General features: G+C 35.3%; 1 protein-coding gene across 4 annotated transcripts in view; it reads right to left on the reverse strand.

Moving 5' to 3' along the window:
* The window catches only part of LOC106666969 (nuclear receptor coactivator 2-like), a 77,263-nt gene extending 52,158 nt beyond the window's left edge, over positions 1–25,105 (reverse strand). Inside the window, exon 1 of one of the 4 annotated variants that reach the window (XM_014394533.2) lies at positions 24,732–25,105. In XM_014394533.2, the coding sequence (XP_014250019.1) occupies positions 24,732–24,814 (83 nt within the window). In that variant the 5' untranslated portion in view covers positions 24,815–25,105. The remainder of the gene's footprint in view (positions 1–24,731) is intronic. The other 3 variants (XM_014394532.2, XM_014394531.2, XM_014394537.2) reach the window with 3 other exon arrangements.
* Between the last annotated feature and the right edge of the window lie 1,086 nt (positions 25,106–26,191).

Here is a 26,191-nt window from a genome sequence, read left to right on the forward strand (position 1 = left end):
GGTAGAACCAAAAATAAAGCTATAACAGTCCTTGAAGGCTTGTTGTTATTTTGGTTTTCTTTTGTGTTAAATTGTAAGCTGTCAGAAATTAATAAAAACGAAAAATTAATCAACTCTTTCATTCAAAATGCTATCTATGCACTCGAAAAATACTAACAAATAACACACTTCAATTCGTGCCGACGAACTATATATAATATCCTACCGTCTAAGAGCCTACAGGTCAGAAATTAACAAAAGAAATTTATTGGACTGAATTAATTAATGCGTTTTTAAGAATAAAAATACATGTGAACATGGCTGCCATGTTGGTTACCTACGCCCTAACGGATAGGAATGTGACTACATTTTCGACCTAACATCTAACATTGGCCCTGCTAACTAGCCGATTCTTACAAGTCGACGTCATCATTTTTCTCGAGCTAACAGGGTTAACACAAAGATCGTGAATACCACTAGTTTTAAGTCAACCGTCGAGACAATTCATGAAGTTCTAGCCATATGTAACACCCTTACACATTACTGTGGTGTAATTTTACACTAAATTAATTTTTAAAGGCAATACCTGGATACTCTAAATTAATATACAGAGACACCTAAAATCTAATCTGTCGGACTTGAAGGTTCACCATTTTTGGCCATGACATTCTACATGACACAAAATTTAACTTAAGCATTTCGTAAATTAAGTTTTTCCACGTTGTTATTTAAATAGTTCTAAATGTTTTTACTCTTTATTCCTATGTAGGATAAATTAGTTTGTAGCGAGAACTTTTCTAAGGATCGGCATCAATGGCGTCTCGCTATTCACTGGCTTCCCTGAACCTTGAAGGCTTTATTATCGCTACTTTCGAATTTTTCAAGTCACCACAGCACAATCCACTCAAATGGGTGTCACCTCCTGTTCATATTCGCGTGACTTCAGTAGTTATAAATTTTCGTATATTAATTTTACCTTAACTTTTTACCTCCATGACATTTTGTTAATAGATGACATGGTTAAAAGGATTACAACATGTTTTTATGTAGTAAGGGCTAAAATGAAATGGCAATGCAATAAATAATACATTTGTTAATTGCCGTTTTTTATAGCCACTACCTTATTTTTTGTCTGTAATGTTTTTCATTGTTTATCTTATCAAGTACAGAGAAGTCATGATAATCCGAACACCGCTAATCCAAACAATATTAAACATTTAATCGGCAAAGTGGAAATCTCTTAGTTCGTATAATACACATGCACTTTCGAATCAAATTTTGATGGTATTAATGGTCAGTTTTGTGGCCTAGCACACTCCAAACTTAATTGCTTGTAGAAATCTGTAGTTTGGGTTATGAACATTTTGGCCTGTCAGGTTTCTTGCCATCCTCAGTGGCTTTTAAACAAAATAATTATTAAAAACTGAAAATGGCAAGAGACCGAAACGAATCTTACAGACCAAAACGGCCAGGATATGCAGACCGAAATTATCAAAAACGACCAAACTACACTTTCACACACGTTCAACTTTTTTAATGCTTCCAGATTATTTTTCTATATAATAATTTCTTAATAAATCAGACCTGGTTTACTGTTTGCTTCTGTATTAAAGCAGTTTTTCGATTCCAAACAAGGCTCGGTCTCACATAATTCAGACTAGCGGAACATATATAATATGTATTTATATGTTTTTCCAGTTCCTTCATATGATTTCGACTGAATTAAATAACAGCAAATTTTGACAAAAATTGTAATAATTAAAAAAAAATCTCAATATTCGAATTTTGTCAGCAAGTTTACCCGTTTCAAAGCGTTTCACTGTAAGGGCCCCGAGTTCGAATTCCAGCGTCTCCGAAATCGAACTTAACATACTTAAAAATTGGGCGGTTCTGAGTTCGAATCCCGGCAGAGTTTATGACTTTTTAATTAATTACAGAATTCAAAATGAATCGTGTGTTTGACCGCTTGCCCGCACACCCAACGGGTAGTTGGACGTTGTCTCCCGGATGTACATACGGGCTGCTTTTTCCTCAAATTCTTAATAATATGACCTCGTAGTCGGAAAAAATTACTCTTTACCGTGTGCTGTGTTTATTTAGTACGATAAAGGAGTTAAGTATAATGCAAAATACAAAAAAAAATCATTCTCGTATAGCTGCGTTAAGAAAGTACAATGAATTTTCATTAAAATAAAATAAAAAAACCCTAAACATGGTTTCATCTGCCATACTGCGTACGTTCGGAATTAATTTTTTACACAATAAATTCTTACAAAGTAATTAACAAACTACGTATAGAATCCTCTTTGAGAGCGTAATTTCCTATTTTTAAAATGTGTTCTTGGGGTTGAAGGGTGGGGTGTTATATTCGCATATCGGCGGTGGGTTTCGAAGGCTGCCAAACCGGTATGCCGGTGGTGTTTTGCCGATAATCTAACGCATTTGCAACTATCCCAACGCAACCTAGTAACTTAACAATCGGACGTTTAACCACGTTTGGCTGGAAGGCATGTTTATGAACCAACAAATCAGCACTATGAATAAATAAAAAACGTTAAACACAATTTTAACCCCAGGGCGGGAAAATTTTCGTTGAATTGCTTTTCATGAGATGTTATACTTAGTTTTAAAGACTTAAGAATGTTGCTTTTTTACGGAGAGGAGAAGGGAGGAAATTACCGAGATTAATGGCTATCGTTAACACCGATTAGACAGTCTAGCTTTTAGAATCCAACTTTACTGAATCCCGATAACGATTTTTCTGATTTTAAGGATGACTCGTTCTACACTTTCCATGTTGTTCAAACGCTTATTTATAAATTTCAAGTCTATCGTCAAGGTCCGATTTTGATTAAAATCGTAAATCACGACATTTACATTCTCCATACTAAACTCGGGAGCAAAAAGCTGTGGGTTTATGCCAACATTATATTAGACCTTGGCCGGACAACAGTCCAGGCCTGTTATATAATGACAAACAAATCGACAAACGAATATACAATTATAACGTAAATATAAATTAAAAAGTTTAACAGAAAACAATCAACTTATTAACTTTTTCTTCTCTAATAAATTATAATAATCTCTAAATAAATTAAGCGGATTTTATTATATCAATCCTTTACTGAGGCATATCAGTACATACATGTTAAACGCATGTCAAATTATTTTTCTAAAATATTCACATCCACGTCCATCAAAAGTAATATGCATTCACGTTCACGATTTGGTTTATTCTGGTGTCAATGAAATGCAAATTATAAATCCAATTTAATAACCCGGTGTAAGTCGTTTAAAGCATTTTATTATTTTCTAAAAATACCTAACGCTTGTGCATTGTTGATGGGTCAACATAATTTCAAGTTCATCCTATCCTCGATTTAGTTCCAAGGCGAGTTCTCCGCCTTTGTTTATCAAATGTTTATGTTTTGGGAACAGGTATGAGGTCTAAGAACGACAATTATTAACAAATAGTATATATTTCGGGCCAAACTAAACAATATTTAGGAGAGAGAATAAGACAGCATAAATAAGCTGCCTTCCTCAGGCAATTACATTCATAAATATAAAATAATAATCAATATACATATAAAATAAAATTGGATTTAAAATAGTTTTTTATTATTTTAGTAGTATATTTTGAAAATACAGCTCTGAAGAAGGCATAATAAATGCCGAAAGTTTGGTGGTAGTGGAATAATTGCCATTCTTGAACCATGTTATGATCCCGCAACATCAATATTACACAGCTGGGCGATCATCCAGCTAAGATTTATTAATTTAACGTTTGACCCGTCTTTTTTGGTCGAGTTTTAACGATTTTCGTTTATTTTTAACTTACGCTTGAGAAAAATGTGCGATATTTGTTCAGTGCAAAAATTATGTGTAAAAACTAAACGCAAGGCATTTGGCGTGTCCCGCAATGGAGATTAAGACGGATTCCAGTGCATCATAACTCACAAAATCCCCATTCGGTTCCAGATTAAAGACAAACACTTTAAAGACTTAACCTCGAGTAATTATTTCCATATTTTACTTTAATGGAACACACGCGATAACACTCACGAATTGAAGAAGTAGGTTAATAACAATGAAAATGCACGAACGAGTGAAAAAGAAAAACAAATTATACTAAGAAACGGTCTGAATTTATTTAAAACTAATCTCGTACCTCGGTTTAACTGGGCAACCTGACGAAATATTTAGATCGTGTCATTCTTCTGCTTCGAGCGAAGAAACTTTGTACTTTTTTATATTAATTAATCTTTATGTGAGGTATTGATTGAGATAAAAAAGTCAGTGTCACGAGCGGAACTCGAACCCACGACCTTCAGCTTGAGCTATCGTGACTTCGATCCGCTCGACACTAACTTCCCATCTCAACCCAATCTTCCGAATTTTCTCTTCTTTCAGCCATTTTTTATAATATCGCAATAGGTAAATTTGTAAACCCTGCTGGTTGTCTAAGACGAGAAGGTTTTAGAGTAGAATTTTTCGCAAGTTGAGGGTAAAAAAAATACAAGCTATTCTAACAATTCACGTTGTATCTTCTGCTTGATGATGCGTATTTAATACTCAAAATCCAGATAGATAGGTGCCTAAAGTTCCTGTGAGGACAATTATCTTGCCCAAAAAATGAAATGCCGTTCTAACCCCACATCAAACCATTTTTCGTTTATCGAAATATTTTTACATGAATTGATAACTATCAACTCAAAACCACTTAACACCAGAAAGAAATGAATACATTGTGCCGGGAAATTTAAACTTAAACATTTTAAAGAATAAAACCTCTAATAATGTGAATAATTTGAAAGATGGCAAAAAGGAGGGAAAATTCGAAAGGTGGGTTGAGATGGGAAGTTACTGTCCGAGTGGATCGAAGTCACAATAGCTCAAGTGGTAGAGCAGCAGCGTATTTTTTAGCCGAGGGTAGTGAGTTCGAATCCCGCTCGTGACAATGACTTTTTTATTTCAACCAATAACCTAGGGAATGAAATTGTAGAAGCAACCTTGTAGCAATGACCTAACTGAGAAGAAGGATTGAGCTGATTGCACGAAACTAGGAAGGTACAATACAAAGTGACTGGGGCCCGCTACCTAGTACGCTCATCACCACCACAGCAGTAGTAAAGTCAACAATAACAGATCATCTTGGGCCAGAGCCCGCGCAGGTGCCCCTTATGCAGAGAAAGGTTGCTCCATATGTCCACATAATAGAGGCGTGTTTGGTTTCATACAGAGAGCGTGTAGGTATACCGCCGGATTTAAGAATGGTTCTCGGACACGGTAGCGAATTTCCGGGTCCCCTGTTCCGCCTTTTGGTGGAATTGGGAATTTTTTTTATTGTATATAGTCTTTAAAATACGTGTTTTGTGTTTCTGTGTTTTACACAAGTGAGTGTATTTATTAGAGTGAATGGGGAGGAGCTGATGGTGGAATAGCATCCCCATCGCCCCTCAAGCTGTGTACGTGACTTGTGTTGATGGCGGAATATTTATAAAAGTACCTCATCGACCCCATTAGATTAGTTTGTTATTGTGTGCTGGTTGATGGAGGAATATTGAGTACTCCATTCACCAAATAGAATGAATGCAAGTATATAGGTGTGAATGTATTTATTTGTGTGAATGCGTATTGAATGCGGGTTGCAATAGTTCGCATGCGCTCGGGGCTGAAATGGCCATGCTGTCAGATGCCCTTTAAAAAAAAATCTAATTTTCTAAATTCAATCAAGAACTAATAAATCGTAAATGGGAATATTTTATGGTAATGATATTAACGATATGAGAGATGTGTTGTCCCTAAATTTCACAGTCATCGAGAAATCAAAAATCGAGATCAAGTTCACAAAGAAAAATCTTAAATTAAATCCGAGGATAACATTCGGATTATTAAGGTCAATTAGAATCAAAGAAAATGTCAAAGTTAAACAAAAACTATACATCTTATTGAGACAAAAATTCAAACAATATATAAATAACTGAATTAAATATACTGAAACCAATTACTATGAAAAAGAAATAAAATAGGATAAACCATGATGAAAAGTTTAATTTTTTTTATGCTGGCAATAAACCCAAAATGGCAAAGAGGTCGCGAAAGGGCTCCATCGACAATATAAAATTATGTTTTATTAATAGGATGGTTTTTAAATGATCTTTGATATGGGACATATTGAGATCTAGGTATAAAAAGTCCCTTTGGAAGTGAGAACAATCGTGAAGATGACTTGTCCGAGACTTGGTAGGCTTGGCCATAAAGAATCGAATTGAGAGAAAATCGCCGGTTTGCTCGCGTGCTCCATATAAAGAGAGCTTTGGCAAAACCCCCTCCCAAGGCTGACGTCAGGCGGTTTTTAGGTGAAGGGCAACAAACAGCGGCTCCGCTCTTGGCATCCGTCTGCTGCTCCTTGAAAACGGCAGTTACGTCAAATTATCAGAAAAAGCACCCAGCCGATCGATTGTCCGACAATATTATTTAATTAACATTATATTAATATTGCCGAGTGTAAACAAGATTGCGGGCGGGCCTTGCCTTGTCCCCAATACGACGTCCTCGTAATATCGATAAATGGAACGACCAGCGAGAGATGTTCCACACGTTCCACAGATGATATTCGCTATTAAAGACACTGATTGGCGAATATCTGCCGTCGAACCGCTGTTACGCAATAATTTTTTTTTACTATTTGCCACATACTCAATTCCCACATCCAGATTGCGACCGGATCACGCTTTTAACGCCATTGCTCAACTCTAAGGAAATTCATATAAAAATGATTTCATTAATAGCTAATCATTTCCAAGGGAAAATAAATATTTACAGTCTTTCCCTTACGATATATTAACTTCGATACGGCAAAATAAATCAAACATTTTCAAGGCCCGACTAGAACATGTCCGGAACATAGTATAGTAATTATCCTGCCAAATCTAACTCCATGAAGGAATAAAATATAGTATAACTTACCTTCAGCTATTATTTTTAAAATTAATTTTACTAGTAATTAATGGGCGACGGTCCTCTTGTTGTTTCTGACCCCCGTGGATTATACATAAAGATTTTTTTTTTATATGATAAATAAAGAGCGTTGTAATAATTTTTTAAACGACACAACTCGTGCCGAAAAAAGGTCGTTTAAACCTTTACGCAACAACGTTAGACTTATCACTTGTATCATAGAAACCCTTCAAATTATGGAAGACATAACCATAAGTTCCTAGGAACAACTTTCACCTTGGATAAGAAATTTTTTTTAATGAGTTTGCAAGACAGAAATATATTTTAGGTTGTCAGAACTTATTCTGGGGCATTCAAGCTTTAGTACATGTTTACGTTGGTTGTCAAGTAAAATTATAAACACACTTTTCTTTCATTTATTCATGTATTTCATAGTTCAAACAGGGACGCAGCCAACTACATAGTCAAAATGTCAAAATAGTAATAAAATTCTTGTCGTTAGTGCTGCACCTGGCGACAAGCAGAACCAAAAAATGTTGTCCAAGGTATCAAAATTCTTGAAGATTTGTTACTGTTGTAAAACTTTTGTTTTCAGTTGTGAAGGAAGAGTATATTTTTCCAAAATGACAAAAGTCAGTCGAAAGATAAGACAAATCGAGTCTTTGATACAAAATGCAATCTTTGATTTGTCTGAAATGGGAGAAGTGCTCGTGGAATGTTTAGAAATTTGACAAATCGCTGTCATACTTAAGCAAAAACATATATCCGAACTGTCCAGATAAGACGAGATAGAATTACTGGTTCATGAATCCAGTAATGAACATCCTTGAGTGATGACTACACTGCTAGGCGATTCGACTTAATTTCGAGCGATTTTAAGTCGCCGATTCTATCTGATAATACGGTGTAAAGAAAATAAATATATTTTTTCCAGGTTCCATTCCCTGAATGCATTGTGGACCCAAGGGATTGAAGCGCCTCGGAAAATCGGTAGTAGTTTGACGGTTGGGACTCGTCGGATCGGAAGGCAACTGAAGTGCTGAGGAGACGAAGAGCTAGGAGCTTGCTTGTCCGACCTGCTGACGCAAAACGAGTAATAAAGAATTTGGTAAAGAAATTGTGGCAGCGTCAGTAGACTGGATCGTTCGGTACTACTGAAGAAGGATCAACCTAACCTGACTTAGAATTGGCCATACGAGTTGGCACAAGGACCTATAAAGCTCGCGTATGTGTTCGGCATGCAGAGAAAAGTTGCTCAATATGTTTTTACGATTTAAGTGTCATTCCTTTGTTCCATATGGAGCGAGTAGGAGAGCCGCCCAATATAAGAATTGTCTAGTTGTCAATGTAAGAATCTTTGGGTCCCCTGTTCCGTTTTTGTGGAGGAAGCCGGTTTTTTATATAAAGTACTGATAGTTTCGTTAACGTGTACGTGGTGTAAAAAAGTCGATGGCGGAATACTGAGTACACCTTCATCCTAACTGAGTGAAAGATGTGTAAATAGGAAAGAATGTATTTAAAAATGAGTGAGAGTTGAATGGGTTGCATCTAGGAACCTAGTATGCATTGGGTGCTGAATTGACGTAGTCTGTTGACAACACTCAGAGCCCGATCTCGATGGCTGGACGGATAAGACCGAAGTCTGACCCCAGTCCATACCCGAGGTGGATGATTCTCGAGGCCTGTCGGTAATTTACAGTAAATTATAAAAGGTGGAATTGCCGGTGGACTGCGAGGGGTGATAGGCTCAAATCCGGACATGCATGTATAAACGGTCGTATTTGAGCTTATATTTAAAAAAATTGCTTTTTCAAAAGCAAAAATGGCTCCAGAATATTTCAGGAAGTGCTGATAAAGTTTATAAACGATGCGATTTCTCCTGTACCGCAACGACTTCCCTTTCACCGTTCAACCGCCCTAAGCGAAAAACGACACCTGAATTTGCATGGAGCCAATACCCCATATAACGGACTTTGTGAAACGGGCAATTTTTTCGAAAAACAACCCTATTGAAGTGACATAACAGTTATGTAAATCTCACGCTGCTCCTGACCACCCTCTTATTTCTCCTTTGTGGTGAGCGATTTGGCGACAATGAGGCGATGCCACATTTACCCCCGTTGATTTCCTCCAACCCTTTTCTTTCATCCTCCGGGTGCGATCGATCGTTTAATACATTCCCGGTATGGCAAGTGGGGCAAATCTTGCATGCCGTATAGCACCGGTTCCTCATGCAAAGAGCGATACCGGCCGGTCACTGGGTCATTTTAATCAATATAAAGGACGATGCGGGTCGCATCGCAACCCTAAATTAACATTAACGAGATTATTGAGAAAGAGAAGCACAAGTGTAATTACTGCAATGAAATACTATGTACGGTTTATGCCATGGAAAACCATTTGCATAGTAGATAAGGAGACAACCATTTTTAACGCTAGCCCTTTTTTCAATATCAGGGGACCTCGATGGTCGGGCATCCGGCTCATTTTCCCCACGTTATCGGTTCTGGGTTCAAAACTAAAGAAAGACCTTCATGCTTTTTATTTGAGAATAAGTTGAGAAAATACTTTTGTAACAGGGATTAATATTTTATTCAATATTAATACAATTCAAAAGATATAAAGAAGTTATTCAGATATCGTGAGATGCGGTCGGGATATAAAGAAGATGTAGCTTAGTATTTAAAACCCACACGAATTGGGAAATTATATTAATTATAATTTTGTATTAAAACACATGAATTTGCATTGGAATTTAATGGAAAAATGGCTCGTTCGGCTTCCAGGCGAAAGACCTGAAGACCTCTTTGATGAGGTCGTTGCATGATGGCCTGATACGAGGGATATAAGCAGGTTGAGACGCTCGTAACTCCTATCTAAGCGCAAAGATGGAGAAATGTAAAAAAAAAGACCAGAATGGCAGGGATATACTTACAGGTAAAATTTTCCCTCAACAGTCACATTTTTTATTAACTGCAGACCAATTTTGTACATTTAACCCTCACGTAATTTGTGTATTTCGCAGATATTCTAATGTAATAAATCTCTACAATACCCTTCCACTTTGAAACATTGTCAAAATGCAAAACAATTTACTAACACACCCAGACGCATAGAATGGGCTTTTTTCCTAACCGAGGCTAGGCTCTTTTGGGTATCTTCAGTGAGATTATTCAAGAATGACGCTGTAATGATTTGTCTCCAAAATAGGCCATATATTGTGATTATTGAAACCGATTTATGTATACATAGGCTTAGTTTGGTTTAAACATATGAAAAAAAAACATAGTGATTAAATTTCGTTCGGACAATACAGATTTGGTATGACTGTTGCTTAATTTCGCATTTGAAACCTCGATTCGCTAATACACGTAGCTAGCAATTCATCGTCGACCACTGAAGAAGACACCTTGTTCTGTTTCTATGCTGGTATCAAAGCAGCAGCCAAAGAGAAAAGATAAACTATGCACCGTGTTCCACAAATTTAGCCAGTTTCAATTTTAATCTTTAGTCAATAGTGACCTAAGGAAAAAAATGGAATAAAAACGATCAAATATAACAGCATGTGATGCAACTAACTAAAGTCGTCAATGACAATTTGTATTTATCCTACCTGCAATTATCACAGTTGATCGGATTATTTAATCGAAAATCTTTCATTATTGGGTTTTTACGATGACTAATTACAATCCCCAGCATTACTAATAAGTAATAAGTAAAATGGAATTTCCCTACAATTTCGGTTGACTTTCTCTACCCAATAATGTGTAAAGTGTTGCTAAAACCGACTTTAAATTAGTCGACCAATGCTTTTCGGATAAATACTTCCTAAAAGCAAGGACAATCTCCAGGTGCAATGTCTAGCGACGGTTCAGCCTGGGAAAGTTGACTCTCGGTTAATTATCGTAATGAAAAAGGTGTCTGAAACAGATATAATAACGTGACCAGAGTTATGACCTAATGGAAGCATTGAACTATAAGTAAATATATATCTTAAATGAATAGAATAATGCTTATGAGTATAATAATGACTTTTTTCTAAAAGGTAAAAAGATAGTCGGCTCACATCTAATAGAAAAGTTAGCTTAAAAAAATTAAATAATTTTCTCATATTATGTAATCATGATGTATTAAACATTGATTAAATAATTGGTTAATAAACGTTTGCTTAATTATAAGGAAAAAAGTGTGACTACAATGATTTACCTAATTCAAATAATTATGTGCGAATATATAATGATTTTGCCGTATTAATATTTTTTTTAATCGGCAAGGAATCGCGAAACCTTTTCGACCAAACCATTCAGTGAGAAAAACTGTATGAGCTATATGAGCAGAATGGTTGGGAGAAGAGGTTCTCAACAGATTCTGAATAGGCCATACTCTTTTGGATAAAGTGTGGGTATTCAGGTTCCTCGATGGGAAGACATGAAAGATTTTTCGATGGTAAGGGTACTACTTGTACTATATACATATAGTTGTACACAATCCGTGCCATTTTGGGCGTAAAAAGTATTTATTAACTTGAATGTAGACCCTATCATCGTTCTTGATTAAATTATTATCTTTATTTATTTAGCATTGATAATTTTCATTTATTTTATTTATATTTTTTCTTGATTAAATTATTATCTTTATTTATTTAGCATTGATAATTTTCATTTATTTTATTTATATTTTTGAACTATGTTCACATTTCATTATTAAATAATTCCGTTATCATATTAACTCAATTATATTAGTGGTCTGGTAAACCAAATTACTTCTTTCAATTAATTTTAATCTTTTTATGTAAGGCCTTGGTTGAAATGAAAATGGCAAAAAGGAGGGAAAATTCGAAAGGTTGTAGGTTGAGATGGGAGTCGGTGTCCTGGAGGATCTAAGTCACAACTCAAGTGGTTAGAGCAGCGGCGTATTGAGCGGACGGTCGTGGGTTCGAATACCGCTCGTGACTCTAGCTTTTTCATTTCAACCAAGACCTTACATAAAAAGATTAATTATCACATATATTGTTCCCTAAAACCTGTTTTTATATTTGACGGTAATTTCTTATTCCTAACATATATGATGACTAAATTACAGCACAGTTTAGTCTGTTTATAACATCATCGAGACATCCAACTGAACAAATAGGAGGGAGACTACCAACAAAAATGTCAATAATTCCATTTACTATGACATCAGGGAGATCATTTATATGTAAGTTAAAAAGAACTGGGCCCAACATACTGCCTTGTGGCACTCCAAATTTAACTTTCACTACACAGGCTTTTACCTAGTATGTTTTGTTGTTTACAAGTACAAAGGCATGTGCTTATACGTATATAAAAAAGAATGCACTTACGTAAGATGTTGTGTGCGAGATTGATTGCAAATTTGCGAAGTGGGTACATTTATATATCTAGAATCACAAATATAATGCCGTTTAGAAAAGTGGTCGATATAAATCAATCAACCAGATATTAAAAATCAATGGAAACCTGTATTTAATTGAAGATTGAATTTATAAACCTCTGCTCCTTAACAGACCGCATACCTATACACATTACATCGAATGGTCAATGTTTTGGCGAGACCCGGAGGACCAGAAAAACACATAAAATTACATGTCAAATAAAATTGTTTTAGATGTTACATTCCCGATATATTAAATTAAGCTTAATTGAATCAAGAATAAATTACACAAAATATTTTAATTCTGGTTTCAAGCTACAAATAATATTCCTGAGTTGAAATCTACATCATTTTGGTTAGACCTTGGTCTTATCTGCCCTATCCATCCAAATTTGGCCCAGACTTTTTTCTTCAGCAACATACACTAAAAAGCTTATTAAAAAATCGACATTTCCCTTGATTTCGACGGTCTATATGATTGATTTTTGTTTAGTGTTCTTTAAAACTGCCTTATATTAGATTTTAGATATACAAGTGAACGTTTGCTTATTCAGGAAAATCATAGACGCTATCGAACCTGCAGGAAATGCTTTTTGAATTTTTTCGAAATATCACGTTTGATTGAGGTCAGTGTTAATGGTTTTTGACGTTTCTGATGAGCAATTCGCCTGGCAGTATTGAGGTTTACCACTTGATACCGGGCGGCAAAGGTTTTCAAACGGCCTCGGCAGGAGGAAAAAACCATCTGTCAACTTTCATTTCGTTCTGCCGGTAAACAACTGTAGACTCAGTTTTCCTCAACGTAATTTCCTGAGCCGCCTTTTTGAAAAACTAAACAAACCGTTTCAATGTAATATGGGAAAACGATCTTTCCTTTCTCAATACAACGCAAAGATAATAAAGACATAATTGAATTTTTATTGCTAACGGGAAAGTTCACAAAACAGAAGAAAAAAGTTACCATGTGAAGATGATGAACTATAGGGAACGTCAGACAGTAACGAGCAAAAACAAAATTATGTGTACGAAGGATAATTAATCTTTAATCACAGTAAAATATTTTTATTAATTAAATTTTCTCTGAAGGGGCTTAATTTAATAAAGTAAAATTTACATTAATAATCGACAGATGATTCTGATGATGATAAAAATCTGAATTATGACATAAACTGAGCATGAATTATCCGTGCGCGACCTGATCATCTTCAGAGGCAACGTCAATAAACGCAATGGCAAATAAAATATTATAAGAGTTCACAAACAAGAACATACGAAAAAGTAAAAAAAAAAAAAAATCAAAATGACTAAACAATCAGTGCATTATTGACTCATTTAGGAACCCGATCTGTTCATATTTAAACGAATAAACAAGAGGTTTAATTACGAAATTAAGACACGATCATTTGGACCGCCGGTTAACGAAATTTTTTTTGCAATATTTTTTTTCAGATCTTCGCCCGGAAATAAGCCAGATTCACTTTGCCAATACCGACCGTCCGACATCCTTTGCTACTTATAACCACATAGAGAAACTTTATATTCATCTGTTTTCCTCTTATTTTTTATAACACTTTGTTGGAAATTTTCACATTTTTTAAAAGGAAATAATTAGTGAACGTGCATTTTAAACAATAATGCTTACTATTGTGGCGGACCTGTAGATTTTATATTGATAAAATGGTAAAATCAAATTATTATCTTCTTCCATTAATCCTTTCCTTTCAACAGGTCATGAATTATTTAAAATTCGACGAAATTACAAATTAAATAATCTTTAGGAACAATCTGTTTTTAATTAATTTATACGAAAGTTTATTTTTGGCTTTGGCCTTTTAATAAATGCTCGGATATTTTTGTTTCATATTTATTTTAAAAATCCGCAATTGATCGCCCGCTGTTGCAGTTATTACGAATTTCTTGTAACTTTTGACAAATGTCCCAGCCATGGGTTATATCGGAGAATAAAATGAAAACAATGACGACTTCAAAAGATTGGATATTATAAAAGACTTTTACAAAAGATATAATCCATTGTAATGTAAATTTTTTCTTCAAGGAGTATTATGTGGGTGCGATTAACTTAATTCAAAAGCTCTTCATGAAAGATTGTAATGATTATTTAACTTTTTAGTCGAAGGATCGTACCTCAGTGAATCAATGAACAAACAGAACAAAAAAAAACACCTAAATATATTGTAAACACAAAGTATAAAAAAAAGATTAATGCTCAATCACAAATTATAAAAAAACATCAATGCCTAATCACAAACTATAAAAAAAGATTAATGCTCAATCACAAATTCACAAAAAAGATCAATGCTTAATCACAAATTCTAAAAAAAGTTCAATGCTTAATCACAAACTATAATAAAAGATTAATGCTCAACCATAAATTCTCAAAAAAGATCAATGCATAATCACAAATTCTAAAAAAGCTCAATGCTTAATCACAAACTATAAAAAAAGATGAATGCTCAATTACAAATTATAAAAAAAGATCAATGCTTAATCACAAACTATAAAAAAAGATCAATGCTCATTCACAAATTCTAAAAAAAGATCAATGCTTAATCATAAATTCTAAAAAAAAGTTCAATGCTAAATCACAAACTATAAAAAAAGATCAATCACAAACTATAAAAAAAGATTAATGCTCAATCACAAATTAAAAAAAGATCAATGCTTAAACACAAACTATAAAAAAAGATTAATGTTTACAATAAAGACGATAAATAAAAATAAAATTGCTCACAATTCTTGTGCATGCACGAACAGAAACACATACTTGTGTATTGCATAAAATATACCTTTAATTCAATTAATTAAAACATTTACTCATAATACTTTCTTGTATAGGCAATTTTAAATCTTAGAAAGAGCCACGTTTTCTTCTCATTCTTTCCTCAACAACAATCTGCCGATCAGCCCTATCTCACCTCACACTAGGTCTATGTTTTTCTATTAGTTCCGATGGTGGGAAGAAATAGCGGGCTCAATGTTATAAGATAAAAGTGATAACACCTTGAAAAGCCAAAAAAAGTGAGATCAATTTCAATGTTTTCAGGTCAGGCAATGTTCAATTTGTGAAGAACTGTGCGTATTTAGAACTATTTTTTTATTTTAGGTGGCAGCGTCAGCAGACTAGGTCGTCTAAGAAGTTCTTATGCATCAAGAACACCATTGGTAGGTGGCCCCGGAGAATGTAAACAACAGAAGAACACCTTAACTCGTAAGAATTGGCTATACACGTTGACACACGGACACTGTGTAAAGCTCGCGTATGGGTCGACATGTAAAGAAAGGTTGCTACATAATTTAAGTGTCATTCATTGGTTCCATATGGGGAGCGAATAGGAATGCCGTTCAATGTAAGAATTGTGCTCGAGCATGGCAGGGAATCTTTGGGTCTCCTGTTCCGTTTTTGTGGCCAGGCCAGGCAATGTTCAATTTGCTAGGAATGCTTCTTTAGAACTAACTCTCTATATGTCCTTTAAGGCTCGGTCAAACAGGAGGCGGACCCTCTGCCACGGACTTCATAAAGGGTAAGGTTGCTGCATCATCAGTAGAAGACCGTTCGAAAGAATCAGTTTAGTTCTCAGCGGACAGAGGAGCCACTTTTGATTTTGACAATGTTCGCGCGAACCCTAATGGCCGAAGAGATGGAAAAATTAAGAGATCTTGTGAGTTTTATACGATATTTGTCATCCTGACTACAAAGGGTAATGAAGAAAGCACAAACATGGAGAGATATTGCGAAGAAAGAGCATCAATGCATTTCTAAGCAGCTTGTCAAATTGCATTTATGCATGGTTTCCAAATTCGAACACAACATTAAAAAGCTGAATCGTATAGTAATAAATAATAAGGAAACACAGTTTCCATTTTAATATTTTATTTTGTTTAATAAATTGTTCTAAATGGAATCAATATTTATGTTAACTGACTGGTTTCCACCCGTTATTTGAAGGCCATATTCAGAAAGTTTTTAAAATAATATTTAACTATTTTTTACTTTTTCAATAAAATACAATATTCTTCAGAAATTTCTAAAACTTCGAAACTTCAAAATTGTATTGAAAGAGAGAAAGGGTTAAATATTATTTTAAATCTTCTTTCTTAAAACTCTTTAAAGTTTCTTCAAAATACCTTTCAAATAATGGGTTGAAACCGTTTAGTTTACATAAATATTGATTCCATTTAAAACATTTTATTAAACAACATAAAATTTATAATAGTAATCATAAGTTTAGTGCAAGTTGGACATAAAGATTCATGAACGTAAATGGTTGAAGTATTGGGTTGTCCGGAAAATAATTGTTTCAATTACCCCTCTATGTAATAAACTGTTTACTTCTGATTAATTATTCTTTTGTACGAATATCAACACTTTTTAATTCACTTCCAAACAAAAATCTTTGTCTACCCCAGTAGCATTTCGTTACTTAGGAATAATTCGGTCTTTACTAAGATGTCAACGCCTTGTTTTCGCGTAATTTCGTTTTAAAAGTTTAAATTCGGTCGGGAACGGTGCCCAAACGGCCATTAACATTGACGAAGTCTGGGGCGATGGCATTGGTGTTGAGTGAGAGGACCGTTCAGAGATGGTTTAAAAAATTTCGAGAGGGAGACTTTAGCCTTGAACACAAAGAAGGGTCGTGGAAGGATTTCTTCCCTGGACGATGATGTTCTTTGGTCTGAGAAAATCCCACAACTGTTCGAGAACTTGTGGAGAATCTTTTAGTCAGCAAATCGACCGTCGCTGACTACCTCAAGATAATTGGAAAGGTGAAAAACCTCGAAAGTCGAGTTCCTCGTGCATTAAAATAGCGCCAAAATAATCATCGTTATGAAGTTTGCGCAACACTTCTTTGCTGAAACAGAAACGAACCTTTTCTGGATAGATGTGATAATCTAACCTTTTAATAACCTTTTCGGTTTATTTGTGATGAAAAGTGGATTGTATACGATAACATCAGACATTCTGGACAGTGGCTCGACAAAGGAGAAGCTGCACCAAGCAGCAAATTTTCCCCAACTCATCGAAAAAGGTGATGGTCACTCTTTGGTGGACTTCATTAGGGCAGCGATTGACTACAGCTTCTTGGATCCTGGCGAAACAATGCCGAATTGTATTGCTCTCATTGAAGCAATGATCCAGAAATTGGCATTATTGAAGCCTTCTTTAGTCGATTCTGATATACGGCAACGCTCGTCTCCATGTCTCATATGTGACAACAAGAAAACTGGGATCTTGGTTATGAGGTCACGTTGCATCGGGTAAGTGTGTGCCCCGCTTTAAGTAAGTACCATCGACCCTTCATCGTCTACAAACGCATGAAGGACAGAGGTATCTGACCCAGATAATGGCATTGGAGGCTGATTTGTTTTGTTATCAATAATATCGCGATGGAAAGAATTCTCGAAGATGGCACTATCACTGCGGCCCATAACTATCTATGTCAACGAAAATTACAGTAAGGATAGCTTACAGAACAATAGACCAAAACCAAAAAGTGTTTATGACTTGATCCGCTCTTATTAGGGAATTTAATTTCCAGTATTTCCCATCTATGCTCTCGATGCATTTGGAAAAGTTCCATCGTTCACGGCAGTGCTCTCTCGTACGGTAGTTCCTTCCGCCCAGACAGTCCGAGCTTTTAACTTTCCCTATCTTGTGCAAATGATAAATGGCGATTCACACTTGACTGTGACAAATCGAGTTCGCGGTCGCTCGGAACCTTGTTCCCATTGCGGCTTGTATTTCCACCAGTTGTGAATTTTTGGAACCAATTCCGCGCTTTAAAAGCATGGTTTCGGCTTATAATAATACCAATAACAATGGAAATGGGGAAAAAAGAAAAAAACCGAGGCTCATCAATCTACATTGCTGCACAGTCTAAATGGATCAAATTAGTCTCTGAAAAACAAATTAATTTAATCGATCTTGGTTTTTAAGAAATTAAAACTACGTATTATCAACGTTTGAAATGACTAAAACAAAACATAAAAACCAATTTTTGGACGTCACAGTGGAGAGATACTAGGGGTGTTGTTTTCGCAAAGTAAACTACTTTTTGTTTTATTTTTGAATGCTGAAACAATCAAAAAATCATCGATAGACACGATTCGGGATCGAAGGTAAGCGATATTGTGCCCGGGAGGACAAGCTCTTCCGACAAAACAGGCTGTTTTTTTCTCTCTCTCTTCATCTCAACGGCTGGAAAAAAATTCACAAAGGACCAACAATCGAGGACAACAGTCAAATGGGCACGGGGAAGGCGACAGAAAAGAGAGGAATTCCCGAGCCGGCTTATGCTTATGCCAGGGCCGAGCCATGACAAATTCAAAAATACCCATTCGATCCTGCGGGCATGACGATCGCGTTTCGACCATGGACGGGGGAGGAAGTGGCGTGAAATGGAAGGGACAAAGGATTGGTCAGGTGTAAAGCGTTGGGAAGAGAAAGAGGACTACCGAGACACCGTAGGGGCTTTGCAACTTCGAGGGGTGTCTTTGCCGAAGTCCCCTTGGGAACCCTGATCCAGTCCCCTTGACATAAAAGAGTCTTGGTTGCGTAAGACCCCGTTCCCCAGACCCAGCTTTCTCTAAACCTTCCTTCCTTTCTTCCACTCCGAACCCGTGCTTAATTTTCCCTCGGTGTTTATATAATAAACGCTACCTTGAGGTTACGAGTCGCGTTTTTCCGAACCCATTACAGTTTAAAATACTCTGTAAAGTAAAAATCACTAACTTTTTGAAAAATATTGTATTTTTGTCTCATCTGAATATTTAATAAATTTTTGTAACACACGCTACTTAATTTCGAAATAATAAAATAAGTTACCCACAGCTTGTTTTTCTTTTTAAAGAAAAAATACTCAACAAAATAATATGATTTTCTGAAACTTGACAGACATATAGCAGCAGTACAAGAAGACCGATGGTCAACCGTCCAAATGATCGAAATAATCGCACATCTCCCTAAATAACAAAAGATCGTTCAAACAAATTTCTCAAACATTGCAAAAAATAATCGATATTGCACAATCTTGTTATAATTCTTTTTTTTTGCCGGATTACTTGCTAATGACTGTCCCAATGCTGGTATAATCGTGTTTGCCGACTCTGGACTATGTCCGGCTGGAGCTTTTCAAAGAAAGTCCAATTTTGCTTTAATGACCGTCTTCAAAAGGAATTCTTTATAAGGTTAATAACAGGAAGTGCACAACATTCCGATAATATTGTGTAAACAACTCTGGCGTTCCTCCTTGTATTAAGTAATAATTTATTTAAAAACAAAGCACAATTATATATTATTATATCAAATTTCCCTGTTTTATCAAGGGTGTACTGGACTAATAAAAACAAAAACTTATTGAGAACTCTATTAACGAATTTGCAAAAAAATTATATAAAAGACCTCTTGAATACATGCCTACTATCTAATTATTGTAAATTTAACAATACATTTTGAAATTAAAGGGTCCCCTTTGGGGTTCACCAATACTTTGTGCCGAAATATTCTTAAATAACTGTGAAAAAATTATTTTAATGATTACTATATAGATTATATTTATGCTATACAGTCGGGAACACTATAGGAACTAAAAGAAACCTTCCAATTAATTAATTATTTACATCCTATTGTAAATTTTTCTTTCGAAATAAACAAGGATGGTTGTTTAAACATTTTAGACTTAAAGCTGTCCATAATAAATAATCCTAATTGAAAAAATATGTGTATACAAAACCCACGACTACAGCCACCATATCATAACAGCAGATTGATTAATCAAATACAATACAAATAACATACATACATCATTACGTTACATTCCACACATCAAATACTTTTTACATAGTCTAATTTTTCCAACAATTTAGCTTTCCTTTTCCTATTTATCCCCTTTCTATATAATCCTGAAAGAATAATCTGGCCGAACTATTACCAACACATTGTTCCACTTTGTCGGCTTTTTTCACTTCAAAGGAGCCGACGCCTTGCACAAAATTGTCTTTTATATACTGACTTCCTTCCCCACCTCCTCAAAAACAAACATATATAAACATGAAACAGCAAAATCTCACTGGCACTCTCAACACGACACACAAGGATGGCACAATTACACAGAAGACAAACACTTTGAGTGAGTAGAAATACTTTGTTTGAATATAAAATATATTTTGCATTGTATAAATTCACTTATCCACATCCTAAATGTATTTGTTAAATGTAAACATTGTTTGTAAATCCCAGGCCCTGAAGATGATCTCAATAAAAGATCGAAACGTTGGCACGATAAAGAAAATGTTTTTCTGAAACCTACATCACACCCGACCGCATCTCACGATATCTGAATAACTATCGATTAACGGTCACTAATCTCTACACATAAATAATATATTTTGATCTACCTCCTATTTTAAAAACACGAAACCTAAATAATATCGACATACAAATTAATCACTAATTAAAAATTATTTTCTTACAGTATCGATTAGGGAATATTTAGTTGTGTTGTAATTCACGTCTTTTGTACATTCAAAATTAAGCAGCAGCAAAACCCAACTTCTAAGTGATATGGGTTCACTCTTATTCATCCCGAGAGACGTTTAATCTGATGATGAGCGTTTAATGCTGGCAATCGGATCGTTGAAATCAACAAACTATCCTTTAAAGAGAATATTTTCCTGTACAAAAATGGCACAAATTTGTCATCGGGAAGTCAGGGTTCGGCTAGTTCGGTTAAGAGTTATGGAGCAAAAGCGAAACTGGAATGGACGTGTTTTATCTCCGAGGTCGGGTATAAATACAAAACAAAATTGCAAAGAATGATTCACAATTCCGTTCTAGAAGGGCGAGTGACGACTCCACTTTTTTTTACATCGAGGAACCGACAACAGGTGGTTTGGAACGTGAATCTCCGGTTAAAGTACAATAGAAAAGCGCTCGCTCCATAGAAAAACTCGTAATCGATAGATGGATAAAAACCGCTCTTGCAAAAACGAAAACGCATAATTTTCGGTTGAGACGTAAGTCCCATGGCGAGGAACGGTCGGGGTACTCTTAATTGTCCGGAGATAAGCGCATCCGGCAATATAAATAAGCACTAATTGGCATAAATTTTTACAAATGCTTATAATTCCATGAATTTCTAGTGATGATGCTATTTATTATATTATCAGATCTTTATTCATTCGTGTTGTAATATATATAATATGCAGTATGCATATTATATTCCATTAGTATTACGACAATACAGTGAATATGTTTTAGCGTTAGCAGAAACTTTAAGACACTTTTACAAGTTCACGAAGGTTACAATAATTAAATTACCAATTTGAAAAAAAAAATGTATTTGGCCACTAGGAGCACGAGTGGTTGTCTCTGAAGCACGTGAAATGTAAGCAATATAATAAGAAAACAATTCTTTCTTGCTATACTGAACTATTTACCCGGGAGTAAATAATATGAATCACCAGTGGAGTAAATAAAATTTTTAGAATTTTTGTAGATTTCTTTTAGAACTAAAGCAATTTAAGACGTATTCATGGGATGAATGTGCTTATGATGTGAGAAAGTCGGGAGAAGAAAAAGAAGAAGAAAGAAAGATCGAGGAAACTTAGAGATTGTAATTTGTCAGAGGCATTTTGGCAATTCGCAATCTTCATTTATCTGCTCAGTAAGGTGTGTTTTGAGTAATGCCACGCTGTTTTGCAAGTTTCTATGCCGGGGCTAGTTCGTAGTTTATGGCCAGCCTTATGGGAATGTTTTGTTCATGTAATTCTGGAAGTGAGGTGAATTTTGATGGTTGTTGGACCATTTTAGTGTATTTGCATATGTTTATGATAAGAAGGGATTTGTTAGTGGTTCTATGATGTTTTTAAAAGTTGTTTGTGCGATCTATGATGGGTTTTTGTACAGTTAAAGTGTTTTGTGAGTTTTGAAAATGTAGTCTGATTTTGTTATAATAACAGTGGCATCATTTTTACCAGCTCTTGTGATGATTAAGACATTTTTCTTTAGTTTGTGTTTCAGTTTCTTAATGGGTTAGTCGAAGTTTGTGTGTATGCAATTACTTTTTGTATTGTTTGCTGGCTTTACGTCCATTATTGTTTGGATGAGGTTTTGGCTGATTTGGTGGTTTAATTTCTTTAATATAATAATTTTTTACTTTGTAATGTTTAATGACCGTTAATAAATGATTATTCGGAGATCGTGAGATGCGGTCTGGTGTGACGTAGGTTTTAGAAAAACATTTTATTTATCGTGCCAACGTTTCGATCTTTATTGAGATCATCTTCAGGGCCAGGGATGGGAAACGTTGGCTCTCACGATCTCCCAATAATTGTTGTACTGTTTATTTTATCATTTTATTATTTGTATTGTGGGTCGTCGAACACATGTTGCAGCATGGAATTTTATTTTTCAACAGAACGTTTTCGACCTCATCAGTATCTTCACTGTTACTTACATTTGTCTATGCAGTGGACTCCCCAGCAATGTGTACGCAATTCAACAACCTACAATAAATATAATAAAATTTTGTGTATTTGTATTCGTTTTGTTCACGAGTGTGTGGTTTTGTTTTGTATAATGAGTGGGCTAGTCTTGTGTCGTTTTACGTAAGCGTTTGGATTTTCTTTTTGATTTTTTCGTATTACACTTGAGATGGTGAAATGCACACAAAATTCTTTAGTCTTTATGTTAATGTGTGTTGTTTAGTGACCGTTAGGGACCGATTATTTGGAGATCGTGAGATGCGGTCTGGTGTTACGTAGGTTTTAGAATTTTCTTTATCGTGCCAACGTTTCGATCTTTACAGAGATCATCTTCAGGATTCAAAGTGTTTGTTTTCCTTGTAGATGTGTCATTCCTCTGTATCGTGTTGACTATGTTAATTTTTAATTACTGTTCAACGTGGTCCGTTAAAAGAGTTATAGTAGATTATGTTTAATCATTAATGTATGGAGAATTTAGGTGTTCTTGAACATATTTCTTTGTCTGAACTCTAGATTTTTTTTTTTAATGTAGCAGATCACCAATATAAGTACTGCTACTTTCGGCAACAATTATTAATACCATATTTATTATTAGTTTCGTACAGATGGATTCTGTAAGTTATAGAAGGCGATAGTGTTTTCAATAAACATTGATTCCGAATAAACAATAAAACCAATAAAATTTATAGCAAACGAATGTAAATATCAAACGTTTTAATGATAACCTCTTCTTCAGAGATCACAAGAAAGTCAAATGCACATTTGTAGCTGTATTTTTAAAGTTATTTTTCACTGAAAATAATCTAGATGTGAAGCAATTAACTTTTATCGTTGAAACACCTATGGTCCATGAATATTCAATTATTCATTTTCAACATTCGAGCTTTTCGTCACAGTCGAACATAGGAGCAGTAGGGGATATGTAAGACGCTCAAAAAAGCCGAAACACAAAAAGTTTCACATGGTGTAAGAACGACACGACACGCGACCAAGGACAACAAGCGAAAATAGACGGGCCCCGAGATGATCGCTCACGCAGCCGATAAATTCATTAGACGTAAAGCGGCCGGCAAAGTGTTACACAACGGGTCATTGCGTTAATTAGCGTTATCAAAGTAGATGTTTTCTATTCGTTAAATTTGTTTCCGAGATACTATTAGAGCTTACGCAACGCGCTGTATAGCCCCCTAGGTTGTAAAATGGCTAAAAACACTATGAAATTTTTTTTTTAATATTCTGTTCAAATTTATTCATTGATTTTTATTTGGAGTATATTAATTTCTGACGTTACCTATTCGGTTAAATAAAAGTTATCTAAAACGAAACTATATGGAAAAAGAGATAATATATGAGAAATATTTTACAAAAGAGAAAAAATATTATACACCGTTTTGTTTCGTTACGTCTTGTGTTAAAATATTTGTTTCCATTTTGAGTATGACGTGAAAAGAAGGAGCGGGATTTTGAACATTGACTATTCATGGGCGACTCGTAGTTTAGTCGTCGAAAGAAAAAGTATTATAAACAATTAATTATTGTCGCATAAGCTAATTCACCACGGGACGATCAGATCCTGACTATTTATTTAGGCAAAGAAAATGATGATTTATTATGAATGATGATATAGCGGGAAATAAACTCGAAACAAGGCAAAACTTGAACGTTTAGTTTTTGTTTTATGTGTGCTTATAAAAGTTTCGATCTATTATTAATTATAAAATAAAATCAGGTTTGAAAAATTACATTCTTTTCCTATTAGTAGAACAAGGTTGGCCCCTAAAATGACAAAAGTGATTATAGTTCTGAAGAATAAACGTAAAATAGAATAAAACTTGGTGAATTTTCCCCGTTCATCTTATCAGTAAATTTTATTTTATTTTTTTTTAACGTACGTCTGAGGTGGTGAATAGAGGTTGTCCGGAGGCGGGCTGGGGATGGCCGCCCCGCCCCAATCAGGCACTGACCACTCGCACATCCACTCAGAAGGTGCTTGTTGACATGGGCTGTTGCACTTTTCCAGTGTACTGGAGTCGAAAAGAACTACACAGCGATGATCGTGAAACCCTTCTTCGTTTTCGAACTAGGTTGGACGAAAGGAAAAAAAAACCCAAAACAATCCTGACGAATCACTGATCGACACTACACAACAATGGTTCACCTTTTTGGACCTTCGCCGATCGACACGGCCTTACGTTAAACCGGCAAAGCGACTTGGGCTCCACTGAAGAGTTAAAGGGGTCACTATGTCAGGTCCCGCTTCGTGGCGAAACGCGAGGAGGGGCAACTCTGGTGGGGGCAGTTGACGTCAGTTCCCCCATCCCACTCCAGCCACCCATGAAACAGTCTTCCTTTAATAATATAACTCTGGATGTTTCTCAGGTTTTAAACCTCACTGAGGATTGCGTATAACCGGTAAATCGAGCACAAGACAAAGATTTCCGATATGATGCGTTCGGTAAACACCCGTGGGTCATAACGAGGCATACTTTGGGTTATTTTGATTTTACGATGTACTAGCCTTTACCCGCGACTTCGTCCACGTGAGACTGTTTCTAGCACGCACAGTGCTAGAATGGCTTTCTAATGTAATGTCTCGTTTCTCAAATTCTTCTCTTCTTCAGTTCACTTCGGTCTATACATGATACATAATTTTCCATATAATACCCTAAGGGATGGAATTTCAAAAATTCCTTTCTTGGCGGTCATCCATTTCATTATAGGAATGCATTGTCGAAATTTTATCCGTTAGATCCAAAGGTTTGGTCTGTATGTTGTCTGTCAATCACGGAACTGTTTCAAAATAAAAACTTCAACAAACTAAATGTAACTTTTGAAAAAAAAAAAAAAAATTTTTTTCCAGTTTATAATGTACACCCTGTTAAGTCATTTGTAGTTTTTTTTTATTAGGGCATTCGACATCTAGGTCATTTCAGCCCGCAACTAAGTCTATATTCTATTTTAACGTGTGGTGATTAGTGACCGTTAATCGATATTTATTTAGAAATCGTGAGATGCGGTCTGGTGTGATGTAGGTTTCAGAAAAACATTTTCTTTATCGTGCCAACGTTTCGATCTTTATTGAGATCATCTTCAGGGCCTGGATTTGTAAGGCCCTGAAGATGATCTCAATAAAGATCGAAACGTTGGCACGATAAAGAAAATGTTTTTCTGAAACCTACATCACACGATTTCTAAATAAATTCTATTTAACCCTTTCATACACTACATTCAAACAAATAAATACACATAAATACATCCATACAGTACACTCATTCCGTTTGGTCGGTGGAGTATTGATATTCCTCCACCGACCTATATTGAAACTAATCTAGATTGGGGGTCGATGGAGTAC

The sequence above is a fragment of the Cimex lectularius genome, unplaced genomic scaffold, assembly GCF_000648675.2.
Source record: "Cimex lectularius strain Harlan isolate CLEC.00 unplaced genomic scaffold, Clec_2.1 scaffold393, whole genome shotgun sequence".
NCBI classification, from domain to species: domain Eukaryota; kingdom Metazoa; phylum Arthropoda; class Insecta; order Hemiptera; family Cimicidae; genus Cimex; species Cimex lectularius.